The sequence below is a fragment of the Acinonyx jubatus genome, chromosome D1, assembly GCF_027475565.1.
Source record: "Acinonyx jubatus isolate Ajub_Pintada_27869175 chromosome D1, VMU_Ajub_asm_v1.0, whole genome shotgun sequence".
NCBI classification, from domain to species: Eukaryota; Metazoa; Chordata; class Mammalia; order Carnivora; family Felidae; genus Acinonyx; species Acinonyx jubatus.
The window spans coordinates 97,637,050-97,658,439 of NC_069390.1; the positions used below are offsets into that span (position 1 = coordinate 97,637,050).

A 21,390-nucleotide genomic window follows, 5' to 3' on the forward strand; every position below is an offset into this window, starting at 1 on the left:
CCCTGTCATTTCCCTGCTTGAGAACCCTCCATGGCTTCTGTCTCTAGACCACACTCTTTGCCGGACTTTGAAAGCCAGTGTGATTTGGCCTCCCTCTCTTCATCACGTGGACTCCGCACTGCCCATCCTCGCCAGCCCCCGGCGCCACACAGGCGACTCACGCCCTGGTCATTCTTCCCTCTGAACTTTTGCACCTGTTCTTTCCTCCGCCCCTGAAACCCCCATCATTTCCTGCTGACCCTTTACTCCCGTGGGGACTTCGTCAAAGCTCGCCCAACCCACGACGCTATGGTCTCTGATCACTTGGCACTAATCTCTCGCTCTCGAGCTCCCTTCACACGGACGTTGGTGGCAAATTTAACTTGTTTTCTGGTTTGGCAGTTCTCGGGCTTTCTCAGCTGGCGGAGCGCTTGGATGTCTGGTGTTCTCTGGGGACACTGTGGTCTTTTGCTATATCCGGTTCCAAAGTAGGTACCATCTTACTTGTGGGAGATTGTGTGGTTTCCGATCATTATTAACTTGGGACCCCGAAATTGTTGAAGGAAGTGGGATCGGTTAATTCCTTGTTGATCTGCCGTATTAATTTGCTCTTGGCTCCCCTGTTTCGCTGATACAGCGGGCTATCAGGAGTAGCTATCGATGGTTTAAGAAAATGGAATGGGAGGGGAAAAAAACCCCTTAAATTTGGGAACACTTCATCTCTTAAGTTATTCAGGCAAACACTATACTTTTCTAGTCTAGCAGGGAAAATAGCTTTGTCCAGCTTGTTCCGTGGCAGCATGGTCAGACTGTAAACTTCACGAGGGCAGGGACTTGGCTGTCTTATCTCCTGCTTTAGTCTAGCACCTAGCCCAGAGCCTGGCACATGGCAGGCACCCACAGTGTCGTTGAATGAAGAAGAAAAGCAGAAACTGAACGAATGAGTTGGAGAAGAACTACTTTTGGGGGTTTAGGTTTGTCGGTCCTATTTCTCCTATTTGCTTCCTACTTCTAGAATTATCCTGGACCTTAGAGTTGCTTCATACTTTTTTGTTGAATGATGAATGGGTGGGCGGATGGATATCTTCCATGCCATTTAGCCGCTGGTGGTGGCAGTGAGGGCCATGCAAGAGGGGTTTAGTACCTATCTGGTAACTGATTGAAACTTGGAGGCTGAGGTGGTCAAGGGAAAGCCGGACCTGAGCTTACCGAAGCTGTTCAGGGGTTGATCGCTGCCAGGATCCTGTAATTGAAGGAAAAACAGTCAGTGAGTTGAGTGAGGGAACCTGTCAAGCTGGGGCTAAGAGCCCAGGGGAGGCTCTTGGTTCTTATCTCCATCCCCTTTTTCCTGCTGAATCTAAGTGGGGAGGGCTCTGTGGGCTCTGTGATACCTAATTGGTTCAAAAAATAAAATTCAGTTAGGCATCTGTATTACCTGGTACAACTCGCTTACTAACTGTAGCAACTAGTCGGCAACTGTAGAAATGACTGGCCGTTGGGTTGTGGTATTGCTGAGTCTCTGAGGATGATTCTCTGCTCTGCTGTTTTGGTCAACCATTTGTCTACTTCAGTCGATGTTGTAGTTCTGTAAATACTTGGACACGTCACAAAAGGGGATACTTCAATGGCCAGTCGGTGCCAAAAGGTGCTCAGTATCCTTACTCGCCCAGGCAAATGCAAATTCACACCGCAATGAGATAGCTCTCCACGGACACCAGAATGGCTAACATTAAAAAGACTGACAGGGCTAAGTGTTGACGGAGATGTGGAACAGTTGGAGCTCTTACACTTTGTCGTTGGGAGTATCAGTTGGCACGGATACTTTGGGAAATGGTTTGGCTGAATCTGCTAATGCTGTATGACTGTTCTATGGTTCTGTGACCCAGGAATTAGCCAAGAGAAATGAGTGGGTGTGTGTCTAGCAAAATATCTGTATGTGAATGGGTGTAGTGACTGCACTCGTAATGGCTAAAAACTGGCAAAACCCAGCGTCAATCATTGATGGAATAGATACATAAATTGTGGTATCTTCATATCATGGAATGTGTTTCAACAATAGACAAGCATAACCTAGTGCTAAGTGTAATGAATCTCATAGACCCAATGATGAAGGAAAGAAATGCGACACAAGAGAATATATTCACTATTTCATATATATGAATTTCACAAGGTAAAGTTAATCTATGGTGATACAAGTCAGAATAGGGATTACCACTGGGGGTTGGGGCAGTTATTGGAAGCAGCATGATGGAACCTTCCGGAATATTAGAAAACACATAGATCTTGGTTGAAGTGTTGGTTACACGGGGGGTACATATGTTGAACATTCATGGAGGGGGGATACTTTAGATCTGAGTACTTGACTGAATGCGTGTCATGACATCATGACATCAGTTATTTACAAGCACACAAAAAGCCATACGAGAGCACTACGGCATTTCTGCAAGTGTCGCCTTAGGTCACCGTTGACGCACATCCCCAAATACACACAAGCCTCTGTTCTTCCACTTATACCACTTCACGTGTGCACTCGGCACACACACAGCCACACAGGGTCACACACAGGAGCCGCGCACGCAGGGCTCACATACGAAATCCATACACCCCCTTTCCTGCAAAGCGAAGGTTTAGGGGAAGCAGTGGGTGCGGGGGGACTGCCAAGGCTCATGCCTCACTCTTGTTCCTCCCAGAAATCTCTCCTCTCTGCTCCGTCTCCAGCTGGTACAGGATCTGGAGTCCTTGGGCTGGGGGAGCGGCGGGCATCCTGGGACCGGTCTGCCCATTGTGCTGAGGTCATGACGGTTCCACTGGCCGGTGGAAGAGTTGCAGGACCCCGAACACTTCCGCCTGGGAGTTTTTCTAGTCCCGTTTGGGAGTGACCGGGCTGCTTCTAACCCCTGTGTGGGGGTCCCAGATTAGGTCTGGTGGGGGTGTGTGCGTGCCCCTGGTGTTTGCCGTGGCTGAGCGTGGCAGACATGGTCTTTGGGAGAGGGAGCCCCTTCCTTATCTCCCGGACTCTCTAACCTGCTGGAGGGACGTGCCTGGCTTGGCCCTTCGGTGACGTGGGGCCTTGGGCTGCTGGGGGACGTAGCAGAGACAGCAGGCTGTGGAGTTCGCAGGGGCTGAGTTGGAATATAGGTCCTGCGTCTTATTACGTGTGAGCCTTGGGTGTAGGATGGTTAACCTCTCCAAGCTTCACCTTCACCCTCCTCAAAGTGGGGGAAATGACACCTACTCGGAAATGCTACCATGAGGCTGAAAGTGAGACGTGGAGCGGAAAGGGGCTGGCTCACGCGTGGGAACTCCCTTCCCTCCTGGGCCCCCTGGCATTTGCTGCAGCACTTTCCCACTGGGCACCCGCTTATTGCCTTTGTGCCCTCAGAATTTTGCACCGGGCTCGTCCCCAGCAAAAGACCGGATAAATGGTTGTTTGAGGGAACTGGACTCTGGGCTCTGTCCTGTGGATGACTCCCAGCCACCTCCCTCCACCGTCTCCAGGGCCTGGGTGGGGACTATTTCCAGGATACAGATGAGCACAAATCCTGCACCACTGCATTGCTGTGGCTGCAGAGTTGGGTAACAACAACATCAACGGTACTTAATCTACATCTTGGCGTGTAACGCTTCACCAGATTCTTTTGTCTGACTCAGTTCAAGTTCAGGGGTGCAAAGGATACCAGCTGTCTGATAACCAGTATGGGTAGTTAAGTGTTCAATTAAATATTTGACCAGGCCCTGCTCTAGGGGCTGTGGATTCAAAGACAAATAAATAAGTACAATAGGACGGGAGAGGTGCCCAGACAGGCCGGGCCGGGCCTGTCCTGCCCTCACCTCTGGGGAATGGGGAGTAGAGGGTGTTGGGAGGCAGGGGGAGGGCAGGTGTGAACAGATGAAGCCCAAGTGGCAGGTGCCATGCAGAGTGAAGTGGGCCATGGGAGAGCACGCCTGGTGGGTGCTTAGGGCCGGAGGCCTAGGGAAGGGGCCAGGGTGGTTAGGAACAGCCTCCGGGCTGAGATCTGAATGACAGGGAGGAGCAAGGTTGACACGGGAGGGACAGAAGATCAGCAAGGGCAAGAGGAGGGAGAACGAGGGTGGTGGTGGGGAAAGTCACCGTGTGTTTGGAAGAGAAAAGCGGCAGCCGTGGCCAGTGGGTTGGACGCTCTTCTGTCTTGCGTGAGCAGGTAGGAAGGTATTTGCTGAGATACAAGGGCTGCGGGGGGGGGGGGCAGGTTAGAGGGGTCAAGAACACCCATTTAGTGGCCCTTCCCTGTCCGCTCATTCTTTTTCACTCAGTCTTCCTGTGCTTACATGCCTGCGTTAGTTGAGGTAGGTAGGGCGAGTGTCTTTTGTTTATTATTAATTCAGCAAATATTGACTGTATGCCTTTGACGGGCCCTGAACTGTGCTGGAGGCTGAGACACAGAGGGAACAAAAGAGGTTTACAGTCTGCGCTCTCTTGGTTCCTCGTCTGTGAGTGGAAGTGACCTCGGTGCCCCTTTAGCTGATACGTGTTCAACTGTGGCCCACGGAACAGTGTGGTTGCACAGAAAACATCCCACACCTTTTTGAAAACAGAAAATAAACTAAATCAAAACCACAAGCTTGAATTACAGACTGTGACTAATCGGTAATTATGGCATCCCAGGTGTCTCCTACGATGCCCAGCATAGAGTGGGTGTTTAATCAATATTTGTTGAGCGAAAGACTTAAGGAAAGTATCCTGGTTTCAGGGCTCAGTCCCAGGCCAGCCTTGAAGGAGCTGACGGTGGCATATGCATACAATGGAATATTATACTGCCGTCAAAATGAACCATGGGGCCACAGAATAGTACGGATGGCATTAGTAATTTAACGTTAGAGGAAAAAGCAAATCCCAAAAGATGACATGTAACACAGAATCTTTTTCATAAGGGAGCAAGGAAATGATCAACATGGGGTTGGGGATGGTGCTTACGTTCAAGGGGGCTCGTAGCACATTTCCTGGCCTCGCAAAGGTGCATAATCAGTATTTGCTGAATTATTAAACATCAGACTTGCCCACCCACCTGAGCAGGGGAGGGAATGTGTGTGTTGGGGTGGGCGGGGGGCGCAGGGGAATCTCATGGTTAGATGCAGCTTTTGTCTGGGGAGGTGGATTTATGGAGGCTTACGTTGTTAGAGCCATCTAATGAGCTGGAGAGTTACAAGGGGGCCCTGCAGGGACCGACAGTGGAAAAAGAAAATGGCATGAATCCAGGAGTAGGATTTGTCCTGTGGTGTGCACCTGAGGTTCAAAGAGAAAATAAAAAAGCAGTTGCCTGGCTGTGCTGAGGGGTTAAGGAGACAAACTCCTATCTTCCCATCCTCCTGAGCTCTACTCTGACTCTCATGCTGCCCAAGTTCTTCTGTCAAGTGGCCTGCTCTTTGGCTTTCTGGAAGCTTCTCTGGCACACATCTTGGACACAGTGAGATCAGAGATGCTGGGTTGCTAAACTTCTGGGAAGGGGAGCTGCTGAAGGTCACAAGCATCCGGGGACATGGGCAGGGAGGTGGGCACACTTAGGTCTAAGAGTGGCAACTGGGGAATGTCCATGTCAATGACCTTCCTGAGGAGGGTGGAGATGGGAGGGGATGCACGGTAGCTGTGTTGCCTTTCAGTCCAGAATCCATCCCGAGCTGGGGCCGAGAGACGAGGGCACCAGGTAAGATTCAGGAGCCTGGCCATCCCCCATCACTGGGTGAGTCCATGCGGTGATCAGAGGGCACAGAGCCGAAAGGGGTTCTGAGGACCATCCCAGGCAACTCCCTCATTTCCAATAACAGGCCAGATGGGGGAGATGCCTAGCCCTGGAGTTGACAGAGGGAAGGAGATTGAGAGGCCACCCAAGATCAACTGTGCTGCCTTCTGCCTTGTGCGAGGTGTCTCAGTTTATCTCCAACTTGAACTCAGCCTCAGACCACAACTGCCACAGTCCAAGCCCAGCCCAACCCTAGGAAAGGCACCGGCCTTTCCCGTGTTGTTGGGGCTGCTGGCGGGGCAGGCCTGTCTGCTGTGTTGATTCAGTCTGCTACAGAGCCCTGACTCATGGGTCCAGCCCAACCGGTGTCCGATTTAGGGGTTCATCTGGGAAGGAAGCTCCTGCTGTCTGGATTACAATGGAAGGGCAGAAATGCCTGGGCCCCCAGAGCCCAGGAGTGCTGGACTGGACAAGGTGGGGGTGGGGAGTGGGGAAGAAGTTAGCAGGTGGGTGTTAGAAGGCAGAAAATCACCTACTGATTGCCTCATTGCTCAGAGAATCACCTTTCCCTGTTTTTCAGTTGGTCACTGGTCACAAAAAGACGTTAATCCAAAACCCAAAGGTTGAGGCAGAACAATTAACTACTGCATTTGGGGATTATTACAGAGCTTATGGTATCTTTCGTAAATGCTGTCCCTTTTTAAAAAAATATTAAAAAAATTTTTTTTAAGTTTATTTACTCTTGAGAGGGAGAGAGAGACAGACAGAGCATGAGCAGGGGAGGGGCAGAGAGAGAGGAGGAGACACAGAATCTGAAGCAGGCTCCAGGCTCTGAGCTGTCAGCCCAGAGCCTGACGCGGGGCTCGAACTCACGAACCGCGAGATCATGACATGAGCCGAAGCCGGAGGCTTAACCGACTGAGCCACCCAGGCGCCCCTAAAAAATACTTATTTTGAGAGAGAGCACCCCAAGCAGGCTCTGTGCTGTCAGTGCAGAGCCCAATGCAGGGCTCAGTCCCACATACCGGGAGATCGTGACCTGAGCTGAAATGAAAAGTCGGATACGTAACCAACTGAGTCACCCAGGTACCCCAGTGCTGTCCCTTTTAATCTTCAAAACAACTCTGAGAAACTGTCCCCATTTTCCAGAAGAGAAAACCAAGCCCCATGTAGATTAAGTGGCTGCTATAGCCTCAGAGCAAGTAAGTAACTGATCCAGCTCTTGGGGCCAGGGTTTTGGACTCGGTGGACTATTGTTTTCACCCCCACCTCCCCTATCCAGTTGCAGAAACCTATTTCGGGAAGTGACATTAGCTGGCACTGGGTCCTTTCGGTTCTCTACTCCCTGGCACCAAGTCCGGTTGCATATAGTTAGCGTGCAGAGGTCACCCCGGCATCTCCTCCGCCCTTCATCGGTTTGAAGGCAAACCCCTGTCTGCTTGGTTCCTGGCTCTGCCGAGTCTTCCAAGAACGAGGGTCAGAAGTCCCCTTATCTGGGGTAGGCGCTGCCTTGCTTGGTGCCGATAGCAGGGACTTCACTGTCCTCAGCGTCCCTTCCTCCCTCTCTTCCGTTAGGTTTGCACATTTCTCCGCTCCTCCTCCTCCCCTCGCTTCCCCTCAGCCCCTGGTGTTGCAGATCTTGGAGAATCCTGATCGGGTTTAGCTCGGCTTCAACCTTCCAGCTCAGAGGTGATGAACCCGGACACCAGGCAGCTCTTGTTTTTAAGTGTGCTGCAGAGACGACCCAGAAGACCGGCCCGGGGAGTAGAAGTTCTCTTACTGCCTTGTCTTGTGACTCCCTGTGTGGCCTTGGGAACACCCCTCAACCTCTCTGGACTGCAGGGTGATTGGAAACTCTCTTTGAGGGATGGTAAAGCGGGTAAGAGGGTTAATAACCACACGCCGAAACAGGCAGGCGCTCCACCAGCCTAATAATGAGGGGAAGCGGAGGTGACCGCTCGTAGAGGCCGAGGGAACAGAAGGCCTGGCCAGCTCTTTTGTCTGCTCTCCTTGCCAGGCAGCCTGCCCCCTGGGCCTTATTTCTCTGTTCCTCTCTGCAGTGCTGACTCTGAGCTTCTTTGTTCTGGAAAGAAGTCCACAGGGGCAGAGCTTGGATGACCGGGGGTGTAGAGGAAGGGAGAGAAGCAGAGGCCCGCGGTGAGGGGCTTTCTGGCCCTGCTCTGGTGTGTGACAATCTCAGGCTCCCATGGGGCCTCCAGCCCCAGCTTCCCACGGTCTCCTGGGGAACACCTAGAGGCGAGAGGCAGGGATGCTGCTGTTGCTAGGTGATGAGATAAACAGGCCTTCTGGTGGCTCTAGCAGGTGGCGGCTGTGTTGCTGAGGTCAGGGACACGGCAGCAGGGGCGACCCAGGGGACCAGGTGGGGAGAGTTCTCGGGTGTGCCAGGAGACCCAGAGGTTGCTCTTTGCTCGCAGAGAAGGGCTCGGCCACTGGCTGGCTCAGGGGCTGCTCCGAGGGTGCCTTGCACGGTTCCCTGACCCCGAAAACACATCCCGCTCCTGACCTGGCAGCAGGTGGCTGTGAGCTCTCCACCTACAGCAGAGATAGGGCTGTTTGATGCCTTGACCGGGGCTGAGCAAGTACCCTCTGTCTTGGGTGCTTCAGCCATGACAGGTAAGGCGAGGAGTGGGGCCATGAGGGCTGGGCGGTTGTGAGTCACAAGAGGGGGGTATGAGTTTCTGGAGATGGGCCTGGCTGTGACACGGCAGCCCTGAGTGTACGGAAAGTTCTCAGAGATGGAAAATCAGGCCGGCTCTCCAGGACCTTTGGAACTATCCAGACAGGTCCCCCCCCCCCCATCCGGGGCCACACACAGGTGGGTAACCAAGCTCTCCCTTGCAGGGGTCTCTGTGAACGTTCTCACTCGCTCTGCCTTGTGCCAGGTGCCCACGGCGGCGCGTTTTCCTTCAGGGCTAACCTCTGCCTCGGCTGCTACATGAGAAACCGCTGGGCCTTGTTCTAAGCCACATAGGTGCTGACCTGTTGGCAATCGGAGCCGAGCACCTCGACCCCCACGGCGGCACACAAGGGCTCCAGGGCGGGGCCTGGGGCAGCCGGGAGGTGTCCGGTGACCTGCCATTATTCTGCTGCCAGCCTGCTGCTCAGCTGCCCTGCTCTGCGGATCAGACCTTGTGTTTAGGCGTAGCTCTTGATTCCAGCTGGGGTTACGGGCGAGGTTGAAGGTATAGCAGCTCTTCTTGTTTCACAAATGGGGAAACCGAGGCACGGACTCGTCCTGTTGTCTCTCCCCGGGTCACGTGGCAAGACAATGTGACGTGCCAGAGTGAGGTATAGCACATGCCCGTTGGGTCGAGTTGACCTTGCCTCCAGGTGATGCTATTGTTAAACTCTAACGGGTACCAATCCCTCCAAGGTCCTTCTCGTGGTGCAGGGGTGGGGAAGTAGCCCCGTTCTCTGCAGCCTGAGTTCTCCACCATTCTATTTCATTCTACTTACTTTCTGCCCTAGGGTGGTGGGCCAATCCTGCCCCGCCTTCCCTCCCCGGAAGGTCTGTTGGAAAGGAGGACCTTTGCACACCCGAGGGCACTGCGTGGGCAGTGGCTGAAGAGGCCATGAGAGAGCCGTCAGGAGTCGGGCCGCTCAGATCGAAGACGACCCCAGGGGTTTGCCTGTTGGGGACTCTTGGAGGTTTGCCTTTAGGTGGTGCTGATGGAGCCTAAAGTTTGGGGGAGGGTTGTTTCCAAACACTGCAATTTACCTGAACTAAAGAGCTGCCATCCCAGGTGGAGTCTGGCGTTTATAAAAGAATCCCGTGAATTTTATACTGCATTTGAAAAATCATGCTCTCTTCTGCTTATTCCAAATTGCCCTTTAAGTAGTGGGGTGAGAAGAGGGGCTCTGGGGTCATAAAGTCGAACTCTACAATTTACCTGCTCAGCAACCTTGGGCAAATCACTTAACATCTCCCGGACCCCGTTTCTGCTTTTGGAAGTGGGTGTGATAAACCTGTGATGATAAGACCAGAGAGAGAAAGAGAGAGGCTGTGGGAGGGGTTCTACCTGCCAGTGATGACGCGCGTTTTCAAGGTCACAGGAACCCTGTCTGGTCCTCTCGTGATTTCACAGACTTCCTCACGGTCACCCTCGGTTGGTCTTTGCAGTTCGAGGGGTCTCAGCTGCTCTGGGCAGATGGAGGGTTGACCCTGTGTCTGCTCTTCCGAGCTCTGTGTCGGGGGCTCTGGCCTGAGTCCAGCTCTGGCCCTGACCACTCATGTGCTTCTGACACGTTCGTTTCCTCATCTGTAAAGTGGGTAGAGTGTGATCTGCCTCCTGATGTTGTGGGTGAGGATGAACAAGGTAGTGACCCTGGTGAGATGCTCAGCATAGAGACAAATTTAAATTTAGTGCTTGGGCATTGCCCTCAGCTCCAATTACCTTGGAGGCTTGGGGAGCAGACCTCCACATGGCATTCAAGGAGGGTGTGCATGGCGATGCTGTTCAAGGGCAGGACTGAGTGTTCTCACTTGTTCTGGATGCTCCCGGGGAAGCAGCCCCAGGGGGCTGGCTTGGCTGCTGCAGCAAAGAGCCGTGTCTCCTGGCCAACGTCTGCGGTGACTCCTGGGTCTCTCCTGTGAACTCCGAACTCGTGATCCCATAAAGAGTGCTGCCGTGGTGTTCCAGTGACTTCTCTGCAGCTAGGGCTTGGTGATCACATCACCGAAGCTCCCTTTTACCACTTTGACCACCTTTCCTGCCCACTCGGTAACTCAGTGAGGCTTCGTAAGATTTTCCTCTCCAGTCTGCTGTTGGCTACGCAAGTTATTTAGGCACTGGGAGCCACATGTGTGCGTGCGTGCGACAGAGAGATTGATTCTAAGTCGTCTTAATGAGACCCAAATAGGCGTAGCCTATAGCGCATTGCCTGGTATACAGTAAGAATGCGATAAATGTCAGTAACAATAAAAATAACCACAATAAGACTGTTGTATCCATCCAGTGAAGCACTGTTCTGGGGGCTGGTTATACAGCAGTGAATAAAAAAGGCAAAGTCCTTGTGCCCATGAAGCATATGTTCTGTTACTTCTTATTAGTAATTAATAACTATCACCATAGAACTATTACTATAGAAGCTAGTAAGGGCTTGGCATAGCCCATGCTAAAAAATCATTAGTTATTAGTGGGAAGAGCCTGGCAGGGGGCCTCACACGTAACAGGTGCTGGGCAGATGGTGGCCATTTCTGTGATTTCACTGGGCCCAGAGGCCTGCCTTCAGGAGGGAATCAATGAATGCAGTGGAGTGCACTGGGTGGAGAGGCGCCAGGGCAGTTAGGTGTCCTGAGATGTCACCTGACCTCTCTCTGAACAAAGGGAGGAGGCTTCAGGCCGGAGAAGCAAAGACCTTTGGTAGCACAAACGTGGTCCTTGACCATGTGGAGGGCTGTGTCAAGGAAGTGGCCAAAGGGATGCCCAGGATGAATGAGGGACATTACAGAAAGGAAAGATCTCTCTCTCTCTCTCTCTCTCTCTCTCTCTCTCTCTCTCTGTGTCCCCCCTCCCTCTCTGTCTCCCCCTCCCTCTCTGTCTCCCCCTCCCTCTCTGTCTCCCCCCTCCCTCTCTGTCTCCCCCCTCCCTCCCTCTCTCCCCCCTCCCTCCCTCTCTCCCCCCTCCCTCCCTCTCTCCCCCTCCTCACTCTCTCTCTCCCCCTCTCCTCACTCTCTCTCTCTCTCCCCCTCTCCTCACTCTCTCTCTCAGTGAAGGGCAGATCATCTAAGCAACAGAAGGTGTGTGAGTAGAAGCTCATGTAGATGTCCACAGTAGACAGGGCAAGGCCAGATGAGAGCTCTATGGCACCCCTGGGGACTTGATGGAGACCCGTGAGGTTGTTGCAAGAGGAGGGAGGCAGGGCAGGAGTGGGTGGGGGTCTGTTTTCCATGTGGGGGTTCTAGGTTAGATTTTGCTGGGCAAAAGGCTCTGAGGCTGAAACAAATTTGGGGAAAACGTTGACCAAGAAGACCTCTAAGGTCCTTTCCTGAGGGCCTGTGACTCCAAAGAGCTCGCTTGATGTTAGCCTGCAACTTCTGTTGCCTCGTCCCACAGAGAAGACTAGTTCAAAGCCTGATTTACTTATAATTTCCTCTCTCTCACTTAGTTTTCTATCCTCAGTGATCTCATGGTAACTTGCGTGTTTTTTTCCCAAGCGGCTTTGGGTATGAAGCTTTTCCCTGGTATTCTTGAAAGTCTAAGTTAATTCTGTCCATTGGTTTCCTTTGCCGTGTGTTCTTTTCCTCCTAGTGACCTTTGGCAGGGTAGTGAGGGATGAAGGTCTCTGGACAGAAAGGACATTGTCTTTCCTCCACTTGGTCACGCCAGCTGATACGGTCTTCACTCAATGCACACTTTATATTACAAAGTTGATCAGCTTCTAGGTAGGGAGATACGGGGCTCCCTGGCTCTGCAGTTTCCACTGCAAGTTCAAGTTCAAGGTCTCGTCTCAAGTTCAGGTCTATGGGTTCACATCTGGGAGGAGGAGGAGGGCATTATGAAAAAATCTGAGCACTTGATATTGAAGTCCCAGAACTTAGAGATCTTGGCGGAGTGACCCTTTCAAGTCATTAGCCTCTTGAGTCTTGGCATTTCTCATCTCTAGAACGAGGATGATGATGTCTCGGCTGGTGTAAGATGCGGGGAGATTCGGGAGGTGAATGTGCTTCTCAGGCTGCACTTGCTGCGTTCAGGTAGGGGTGACACATTCAGCGAGTCCTACTCACCGGGAGAGGTGCTCCCGATGGCCCGGCGGGGTACCCTCCTCCCTGGGGATCAGAGACGTGATCATGAGAGAAGGCCCCGGTGTCAGGGTGAGAGTAGGCTGGGGTGGGGTGACCTCAGCTGCATCATCGTCTTTGTGTTGAGGTCTGTGGGTGAATAAGTGGCCTGTTCTGCCTGGGGTGGGGTCAGCACTCGGCTCTGCCTCTGTTCCATCTGTACGGAACCGAGGGCTTCGCTTGTGTGTGTTCTTCTCTGAACCTTCCGGAGTCTTGCCAGTGCCTGGCACGCAGTTGATGCTTGAGGAACACGCGACGAACGAACGAGTGAATACGTATTGTAAAGGAGAAATTGAGATCCCAGGAAGTGCCTAACCCTGTGGCGAGCTCAGCCACACCAGCAGGCAGAGGCCGGCCTGACCGATGTGCGGGACATGGCACAACGGGAGACCGCTGCCGCCCTGGACAGGTGCCGTCTCAGCCTCTCGCCCCCCTCCCTCAAGCGTTCCATTCATCCGCTACCCCGTGCGCGTCCCTGCTTGTGCATGGATTATGCCGGGGAGCTGGAAGCTGCTTTGGGAAGGAGTGGTAGGGGAGGGGTGTTGCGGTTTTGAGGCTTGTTTACAGATTTCTCTGCTGTAATCAAGACAGAGCCGCAGGCTGTGAGGCGGAGTCGAGCACGTCGCAGAGGGATTGCCACATTGGTTCTGCTCAGACTCTCTTTCCAGTCCCTGGGGTTTCCAGACAGGCTTGGGCTTGTCTCTCTCCACTTCCGCACCCCCCGCCCCCCACGTCTCCCCCCCCCCCCCCCCCCCCCGCCCTGATTGGGATGAAAGCACTTTGGTGACACCCCTGGTAGGTTCTGGCATCTTTTCCAGTCAGACTTGACTGACTTTGTTATCAGTGTCAGATACATCAGCAGGTTCTGGGAATTCAGTCTTTTGTCACTTACTTGTTATTCACTCGCAAGCATTCATCACATGGCTATTGTGTGTCAGGCCCTGTGTCAGGTTTGGGGCTAAAAGTGGGAAAAACCCAGTCCTCAAGAAGCTCCCAGTCTGGCAGCCACACGTTTACATGAAAACGTGGCAGCCGAATGCATTTTAGGTTGTGAGGAATTCACCGTCTTGGGGATGGTTGCTTGGGCATTTGAGGGGTGTTATTGGGTAGATGTTTTTAGGTGAGCAAGAAGGAAGCCCCGGGGGGAGCTGCTGGGAAATGTGAAATGCAGATTCTCAGGCCTGAGAGCCTCTGTCTCATGCCATCTCCTGCCATCTCCTGCCAAGTTTGTCCAGAGTTCCTGAGACCTGTTTTTATGTCCCCCCCCCCCCATTTTCCCCCTTACTCTCCCCCACCCGCCGCTTCCCACCCTATCTGCCTGGAGAGAGCCTGTTCATCCTTCAAGTTCCAGTGCAAATACTGTTTCTTCTGGGACAACTTCACAACCACCCTGGAGAGGATTCACTGCCTTCTCTGCTCTAGGAGTCCCTTGTCATCACCTCTGGTATTGGACTTGCCACAGTCTCTTTGGATCCTTGGCTTAAGGAGCTCTCCTTCCTCTGGATTTGGGGAAGCTCCAGGGCAGAACCAGGGCATTGTACCCTTGTGCCCTCCTTGCTGCCTTTGGGAGGCTGGCCAGTTGTAGGGACTGATTAAATGGCTACATGGAGGGAGCTACTTCGGGGGTCACAGCAGCAGCAAGCCCCCCACCCAGGTAGGGAGGGCACTGGGGGAGCAGGCAGGGGCCTTAGCCCTTCTTTGCCGAGCTTACCCTCTAGGGTCTTTCCGGAGCCCAGGATGGCATCACCAGGGCTGAGTGGTGGGCCTGCCCGTGCTCCTAGACCCCCAACTGCCGCAGCCTGGCCCACTGACCTGGCACATTCCTGAGTCCCGGCCAAGCCTAGCAAACTCCTTGGTCTGAACCAGCTGGAAAAGGGGAGAGGGAAGGAAGAACCTGCTTCCTCTAGAGCAGCCAGAGGGCTGGGACTGACCTCGGGTGTTTAATACTCTACTCTGGTGGCTCATGGTCTGTCTGGGGCCTCGTGGGCAGTAAGGAGTCAAGACCAGGATGGCCAGTCCCAGGGACCCAGGCTTCCCTCCAGGCCTCAGCCGCAGCTGAAATATCAAGGGAAACATTCCCCTCGGGGACAGAGATGGGGCTCAGACCTCTGCCCACTGCTATGAGGTAGTAACTGCAGGACTTGTCTGTCCAGGGCGGGGCTGGCAGGGGTGAGAAGAGGCGGGGAGGGGGAAGGAAGGGCTGGGCCCCAGCATGAATTGTTTCATCTTTCCCCAGGGCTGGGCCCTATGGCCCTCCCAGCCTCATTAGAGGGAAATGACTGGGTTATTAGGCACAGGTGGTTTCACGGCTGGCTCAGGGGCCAGAAGCTCTCTGGTCCTACCCGGGACCCCGGCAATGCCACTGCCAGCAACGCCCAGCTCCTTGCCTGGCTGGTGAAGTTCAGTGGGGCCATGCCGCCCACCTGTCACTTCCTGGAGGGGATTCCTCTTTGGCCCCACATCCTTAGGCTTACTGGCCCAATCGTTCCACTGGCCTTCGGCATGCATAGGCGTGGCATGGATAAGATTCCCATTTTACAGAGGAAGAAAATGAGTCTCAGGAAGAGCAAAGTCTCAAGAATAATACGCTAAGAAGGGAGCTGGCCGTTCGACCTTTTGATTCTACAGTTTGTGCTCTGGTTAAGTGCCTTAGAAACTGCCCCCTCTCACGTCACTCCCTCGAGAGGCACTCAGACCGCCTCGGTGTCACCAACAAGCAGCTCACAGCCGCTCAGGCAGGCAGTGCCTCCTTTCTCTCCTGAGAGCCCAGCAGGATGCAGCTTCTAGGCACACAGGCTTGGCTTCTAGGTGCTTCCTTGGATGGGGCTGTGGGAAGCTGGTGCTTCCATCCTGGCTGGATCACAGAGGAAAGCAGGCAAGCCCTTCCCCTCTCTGATCCTCAGCTACCCCAGCCCTGGGTCTAGAGTTTTGCCAGGAGAATGCCACTTGGGGGGCCCCAGCAGGTCACCTCTGTTCCCCTTGGACAGAAAGCTTCCCCTTCCTCCCCTTTCATTTTTGTGTTGGTTTTTGGGCAACTGCAGCATCTTTGCCAAGAATTAGAGATGGAAAGATTCCCTGAGTTCCACCTCAGACTCGGATATGATCTCTTCCCCTCCCTGTCCTCAGATGTCCTTGAGAGATGGGATTGATTCTCTTTGTCCCAAGATAGTGCAGGTGCTCTGGGCGTTCAGAGGAGGAGGAGAGAGGGCAGGGTCTCAAAAGAGGCCAAGTGGATCTCCACAAACACCTTAGATTGTTTTGAGGCAACTGTCCCTTGTTTTCTGTAGGAAGAAAGGGAGTCCATTTCCCCACGGAGGCGGCAGAGGGCCATCAAAACAGCCCCTTGCCCTTGGAAAAACAGTGCCAACCTCCAGCCAACAGACCAGGAGACCTTGGACAAAAGAGCACGAAGGATTTAGGAGGAGGATCAGGGAGGGGAAGCCTGGCCTCTGTGTCCCTGCATCCTCGGTGCTGGTGCAGGGGCTGCTGGCAGGGAAGGGAGAGGAGGGCAGACGGGCACTGAGACTTGCAAGGGCTGGCATGTGGGGGTGATTCACTGTCCCCTCTTTTTTTTTTTTTTAACCGGGAAGGTGTTATAAAACTCTCAGGCTGCTTGAAGGGCCCTTTCCGGGGAGACCTGCCCTCCCGCAGGACTCGGAGCAGGGGACCCCCACACTCACCATGCCGGTTCTGCGATCTTCCATATTTCTCTACAGGCCGGAGCTAAGGTTGGCAGCCTGTCGGGAGGAGGACCTCCTTGGATCGGGCCCTGGCTGGTCCGCGGGTCAGAGCCGCCCTGGGCAGCACTGGCCGGAAGAGGCCTAAGTGCAGGGCAGGCGTTGGTCCCGCGTGTCAGGCATCCCTCTCCCCTCAGCACCCCGCTGCCTCCACCGCTGCATTCCAGGAGTGATTTGGGGACTGCTGGCCAGTTGATTAAAACAACCCTACAGGTGAAGTTGCCAAACTGGAATGATTAAGTGTCTTGTAACCTCACACCCATTGTAGGGGCTGGGACACACCTGGAGTCATTCGTGGCCTTTGGCCCCTGAGCAGGTGACACACCTAAGATGTTGCAAAAAGCCTTCCCGCCTGAATGACATCCCCCCCCCACCCCCACCCCCAGTCCGGTGCTGGCTGGCAGAGATGTCCGGAGGCGTGCGCGCTCGCTCGCTCGCTCGCGCTCTCTCTCTCCAGGTTGCGTGACTTCTCCATGTGTGGGTGCTTTTGACTGGGGTTGCGGGGAGGTGGAGGAGAGTGGGGCGCTCAGCGGAACTGGCTCGTTGCCACGTGTGGAGCAACAGGATCGGAAAGCACATGGGGCGGTTTCTACCCCATCCCTTGTCCCCCCCCCCCCCCCCCCCCCCCCCCCGCCCCCAGCGCGGACCTGGCCCGCGCGGGACTCATGCCCAACGTCCCTGCCAGCATCCCTCCCAAGGGTTTCTCGCCCCGCCTCACCGGTTATTACCTATTTGAATATCTTGGCCTGAGTTGGCCCCTGGCCAGGGGATATACAAGGTGAAGCCTTGACCCACAGAGCCAGGGAGCTAGAAGGAAACTGGGTGACTGTCTTCTCCCATCTCTCCATTTTGTGGGCGAGGAAACGAAATTCCAGAGAGGCGAAGCCACATAGCTCAGATCCCACAGTAAATTAGCGCCAGATTCCGAACAAATCCAGACGCTCAATGCCTCCTGGAGACCAGTCCAGGGTGGACATGTGCCTCGTCCCTTCCAGCGATGGCACGCTTGCCGTCCACGTGCAACCGTGTGAGGGACGTTCTGTGTCGCCAGTGGAGGAAATCCGAGCTCGTGCACAGGAAGTGACCGGCCCCCAAATCACAGCGAGGTTTTGGCAGAGTTGGGATTTGAATCTGGTTCCCCGTGTGGACGGGCTGATGGTAGTACAAGTGTCTGAGGCCCTAAGTCCACAGTCTGGGGAAATATGGCGCCTGGATGACTGTAGTGACGTCTGAGCGGGAGGATAGTTTTAACTGATTGTTGGCTCCACTACTGCTGCTCAGTGTGGTGTGGCCTTGGACTTGTCTCTGAGCAGCAGAGACCCAAGGCTGGTCTGGAGGGTCTCTTGGGCCAGTATGGCACCAGCCCTTTTCCCATCTAGGGCAATGGGCCATTCATTCATTCATTCATTCATTCATTTATTTATTATGAGTGTTTTATGCTTTATTTATTTATTTTAAAGGGGTTTTTTAATATTTATTTTTGAGAGAATGAGACAGAGAGACAGCGAGTGGGGGAGGCGCAGAAAGAGACTGGGAGACACAGAATCCCAAGCAGGCTCCAGACTCTGAGCTGTCAGCACAGAGCCCGACGTGGGGCTCAAACCCACGAACCGCGAGATTGTGACCTGAGCTGAAGTTGGACGCTTAACCGACTGAGCCACCCAGGTGCCCCGCTTTATTTATTTATTTTTTTAAAATTTAACAAGTCAGTTAACATACAGTGTATAATAATTTCAGGAATAGAATTTAGCGATTGATCACTTACACGTAACACCCAGTACTTGTCCCACCAAGTGTTCCCCTTAATGCCCCATCACCCCTTTAGTCCTCCCCCCCCATCCCACACCCCGCCAGCAACCCTCAGTTTGTTCTCTGTGTTTAAGTTTCTTATGTTTTGTCCCCCTCCCTGTTTTTATATTATTTTGGCTTCCCTTACGTTCATCTGTTTTGTATCTTAAATTCCACACGTGAGTGAAATCACATGATATTGTCTTTGACTGATGGATTTTACTGAGCATAATACCCTCTAGTTCCATCCATGTTGTTGCAAATGGCAAGATTTCATTCTTCTTGATCGCCAAGTAATATTCCATTGTGTACGTGTACCACATCTTTTTATTCATTCATCAGTCGATGGACATTTGGGTTCTTTCCATACTTTGGCTGTTGTCATTAGTGCTGCTTTAAACATTGGGGCGCATGTTAGGGCAGCGGGCTTTAGAACTGGAAGTTTGGAGTGAAGTGGCTATGACCTTAGAACAGGTGGCTTCAAGGGACAGGCTGCAAAGACCTAGGCAGGTGCCTCCCTTTTCAAAAGAACTTCCACAGTCAGATAATGAGGGGCCGATGGGCCATCCTGCACAGGCTTTCCCTGGGCTGGAATCCTCTATATGCCAGTCTAAACATCTGGCCCCAGGTTTTGAATCGCCTTGCCGGGCACTCAGGTGATGAACAGGAAAGAGCGCTGCACAAGAGTGCTGCTGGGTGTGACGTGTTGGAGGGAGGATTATCCAACCCTGCTGGCTCAGCTCTGGGCCCAGCTTCCAGGTGGGTCTGGGAGACCGAGGAGAGACGGGGATGTTGTGATACCTGGGGAAGAGGCTTGCAGAATCTACAGGGGGAGGCACAGAGGCTGGAGTGAGCAGGGAGCCCATACCTCCCAGGGCCCAGGCAGGGGGCTACCACTGGACCCCCCCCCCCCATTTGTCCAGGGGCAGCCTTAGCTCCCTACTTGACCTCTTCTTCCTCCCTCTTTCTTCCTTCCTTCCTTCCCTCCCCTCCCCTCCCCTCCCCTCCCCTCCCTCCCTCCCTCCCCTCCTCCCTCCCTCCCTCCCTCCCTCTCTCCCTCCCTCCCTTCCTTCCTTCCTTCCCTCTTTCCCTCTTTCTCTCCTGCCTTCCTTCCCTCTTCCTTCATTTTCCCCCAGGACATTTTTACTTGGATATGCAATTTTTAGGACAGTGTATTAATTTGCTAGTTGTTCTGATGGCACATTCGACCTTCGTATCAGCAACCATCCACTCATCCATCCAACAATTATTTTCTGTGGTGGTAAACAGCACTGTGGTTCGATCCGTAGTTGGAAAAAATACATAGCTTGTACCTTGGGAAGCTCAGTCTGCCCACGCCCTGCACGCCTGCTATGCAAGCAGGAGTTTCTGAGGGCAGCAGGCCTTCCAGATCCTTCCTGCTCCAGGTGTGTCTGTGGAGCCACCAGCATCCGTGCATCACCTGGGAGATGGTTAGAGAGGCAGAACCCCCACCCCCCCTCCCCCTTGCCCCGACAGACCTACGGACTCAGGATCTGTATGTCAAGATCCCTGGGAGATTCGTATGTACCTTGAAGTTTCAGAAATGCTGTTCCCGATCTCTTCCCACGCTTGGGAGTGGGTAGAGGCTGTTATTTCTGGAGTGAGCTGAATTTAGAGACTGGAGCTTGCCATCGATGAACCTCTGGGGTTCCTTCCAGCCAGCAGAGCCTATGGTTCTTTTCTCTGAGCCCAAGTAATTTGAGCTCGGTTTCAGCGACAGACCCTTCTGTTGGGACCTCTCCCGGGAAGTTCTGTGGACAAGGACGCAGACGGTGGGTATGTGCCAGCAACGGCCCATAGCATCCAAGCCAAGTGGCTCTGAAATGAGGCGGATGGGGGAGGCAGTGTGTGTCTGTGGGGACAGAAGGGACGCCTTGGCTCACCGTGAGGTGTGCAAGTGTGGCTCTCTGTGGATTCGCTAACTTTTGGGAGAGGATTTTCACGGCTAACCAACCCTTCTCCCAGACATGGTTTAGGCCCCAACGCTGTGGAATGAAGCCTCACATGTCTGCACCAAAGAGGAACCGGGGACATCGAGAATCCCTAACTGTGGCTGATCTGTTCGGGTGGGAGCTGACCTTGTCTTGTGGTCCTTGCTGGGATCAATCCCCGTCAGGCTGAGGGTAGGGAGTGGGGGCAGACAGGAGTATCTGACAGAACAACAGGTCACGTTTGGTTCAATAAAGCTGCGGAAGTAAAACATCGCTAACGCGTAACGTGTTCCTGTGTGCCAGGCTTTTATGTCCGTGTAAAGAAATTGCATTACCTTATTCAGACCTCGGAGCCACCCTAGGATGTGGGTGCTTCCGTTACCTCCGTTTTATAAAGAGGGAGGCGTGCCTGGATGGCTCAGTCAGAAGTGTCCAACTTCGGCCCTGGTCATGATCTCACAGTTCACAGGTTCAAGCCCCGCATCAGGCCCTGTGCTACAGCTCAGAGCCTGGACCTGCTTCAGGTTCTGTGTCTTCCTCGCTCTCTGCCCTTCCTGCGCTTGTGCTCTGTTTTGCTCTCAAACATTAAAAAATCTTTACAAAGGGGGAAACTGAGGCCCAGAGAGGGCTGTGCCCCAGGCTTGTGTCACCTAGGACACCTGGGCCTTTTCCACTTTTTCATGCATGGTTGGGTCCTGCATGGGCCGTGGAGAGGGTCTGCAAGGGCCTCGGCAGTTTTCCAGGGCCCTTGAAAAGCCACTCACGCCCCCATTGCCCCAGAACTCTGGGCCGTCCCTGGGGACAGTTTCCACATTGCCCATGTATTTGAAATTGGTCTCAGAAAAATACCTTGCCATTCGGCCTTCTCCCCACAAATTAGGCAAAGACTGAATTTCCCATTATTGCCGAGTCCAGCCTTTCTTTTCAGGTGTCTCTAGAAGATGCTCTGAACTTTACCCTGGAGCTGCTTGTGGTTGAAAGAAATAGGGAGGCTGATGGGGTGGGCGACATTGCCTTTCGTCCTAACTGCTATGCATCTGAGACCATGAACATATAGAACTTGCATGATTTTTTTTTTTTTTAAGAGCATGGTTAGAAATTAAATTGTATAGATGAAAACTTTACTACATTTGTATTCCCAGCTTGTACACGGGATAATCACCATGCATGGTGTTACATCTTTTTAAAATCTTTTCTTTGTTGAATGTTTGTTTATTTTTGAAGGAGAGAGAGAGACAGCGAGTGAGCAGGGGAGGAGCAGAGAGAAAGGGAGACACAGAATCCAAGGAGGGCTCCAAGCTCCTAGCTGTCAGCACAGAGCCCGACCTGGGGCTTGAACCCCCAAACCGGGACATCATGACCTGAGCCGAAGCTGGAAGCTTAACCGACTGAGCCACCCAGGAGCCCCTTGTGGG

The 21,390-nt window shown here is 53.4% G+C and overlaps 1 protein-coding gene across 2 annotated transcripts in view; it reads right to left on the reverse strand.

Moving 5' to 3' along the window:
* Positions 1-16,482, reverse strand: part of TMPRSS4 (transmembrane serine protease 4) — a 34,152-nt gene extending 17,670 nt beyond the window's left edge. Inside the window, exons 1-2 of one of the 2 annotated variants that reach the window (XR_008290641.1) lie at positions 16,179-16,482; positions 1,189-1,222 (exon numbers count right to left, since the gene is read on the reverse strand). Coding sequence is in view for 1 of the 2 variants with exons in the window: in XM_027036623.2 (XP_026892424.1) it covers positions 1,189-1,222; positions 16,179-16,202 (58 nt within the window). In the remaining variant the exon portion in view is untranslated. The remainder of the gene's footprint in view (positions 1-1,188; positions 1,223-16,178) is intronic. The other variant, XM_027036623.2, reaches the window with a different exon arrangement.
* Positions 16,483-21,390: the final 4,908 nt, after the last annotated feature.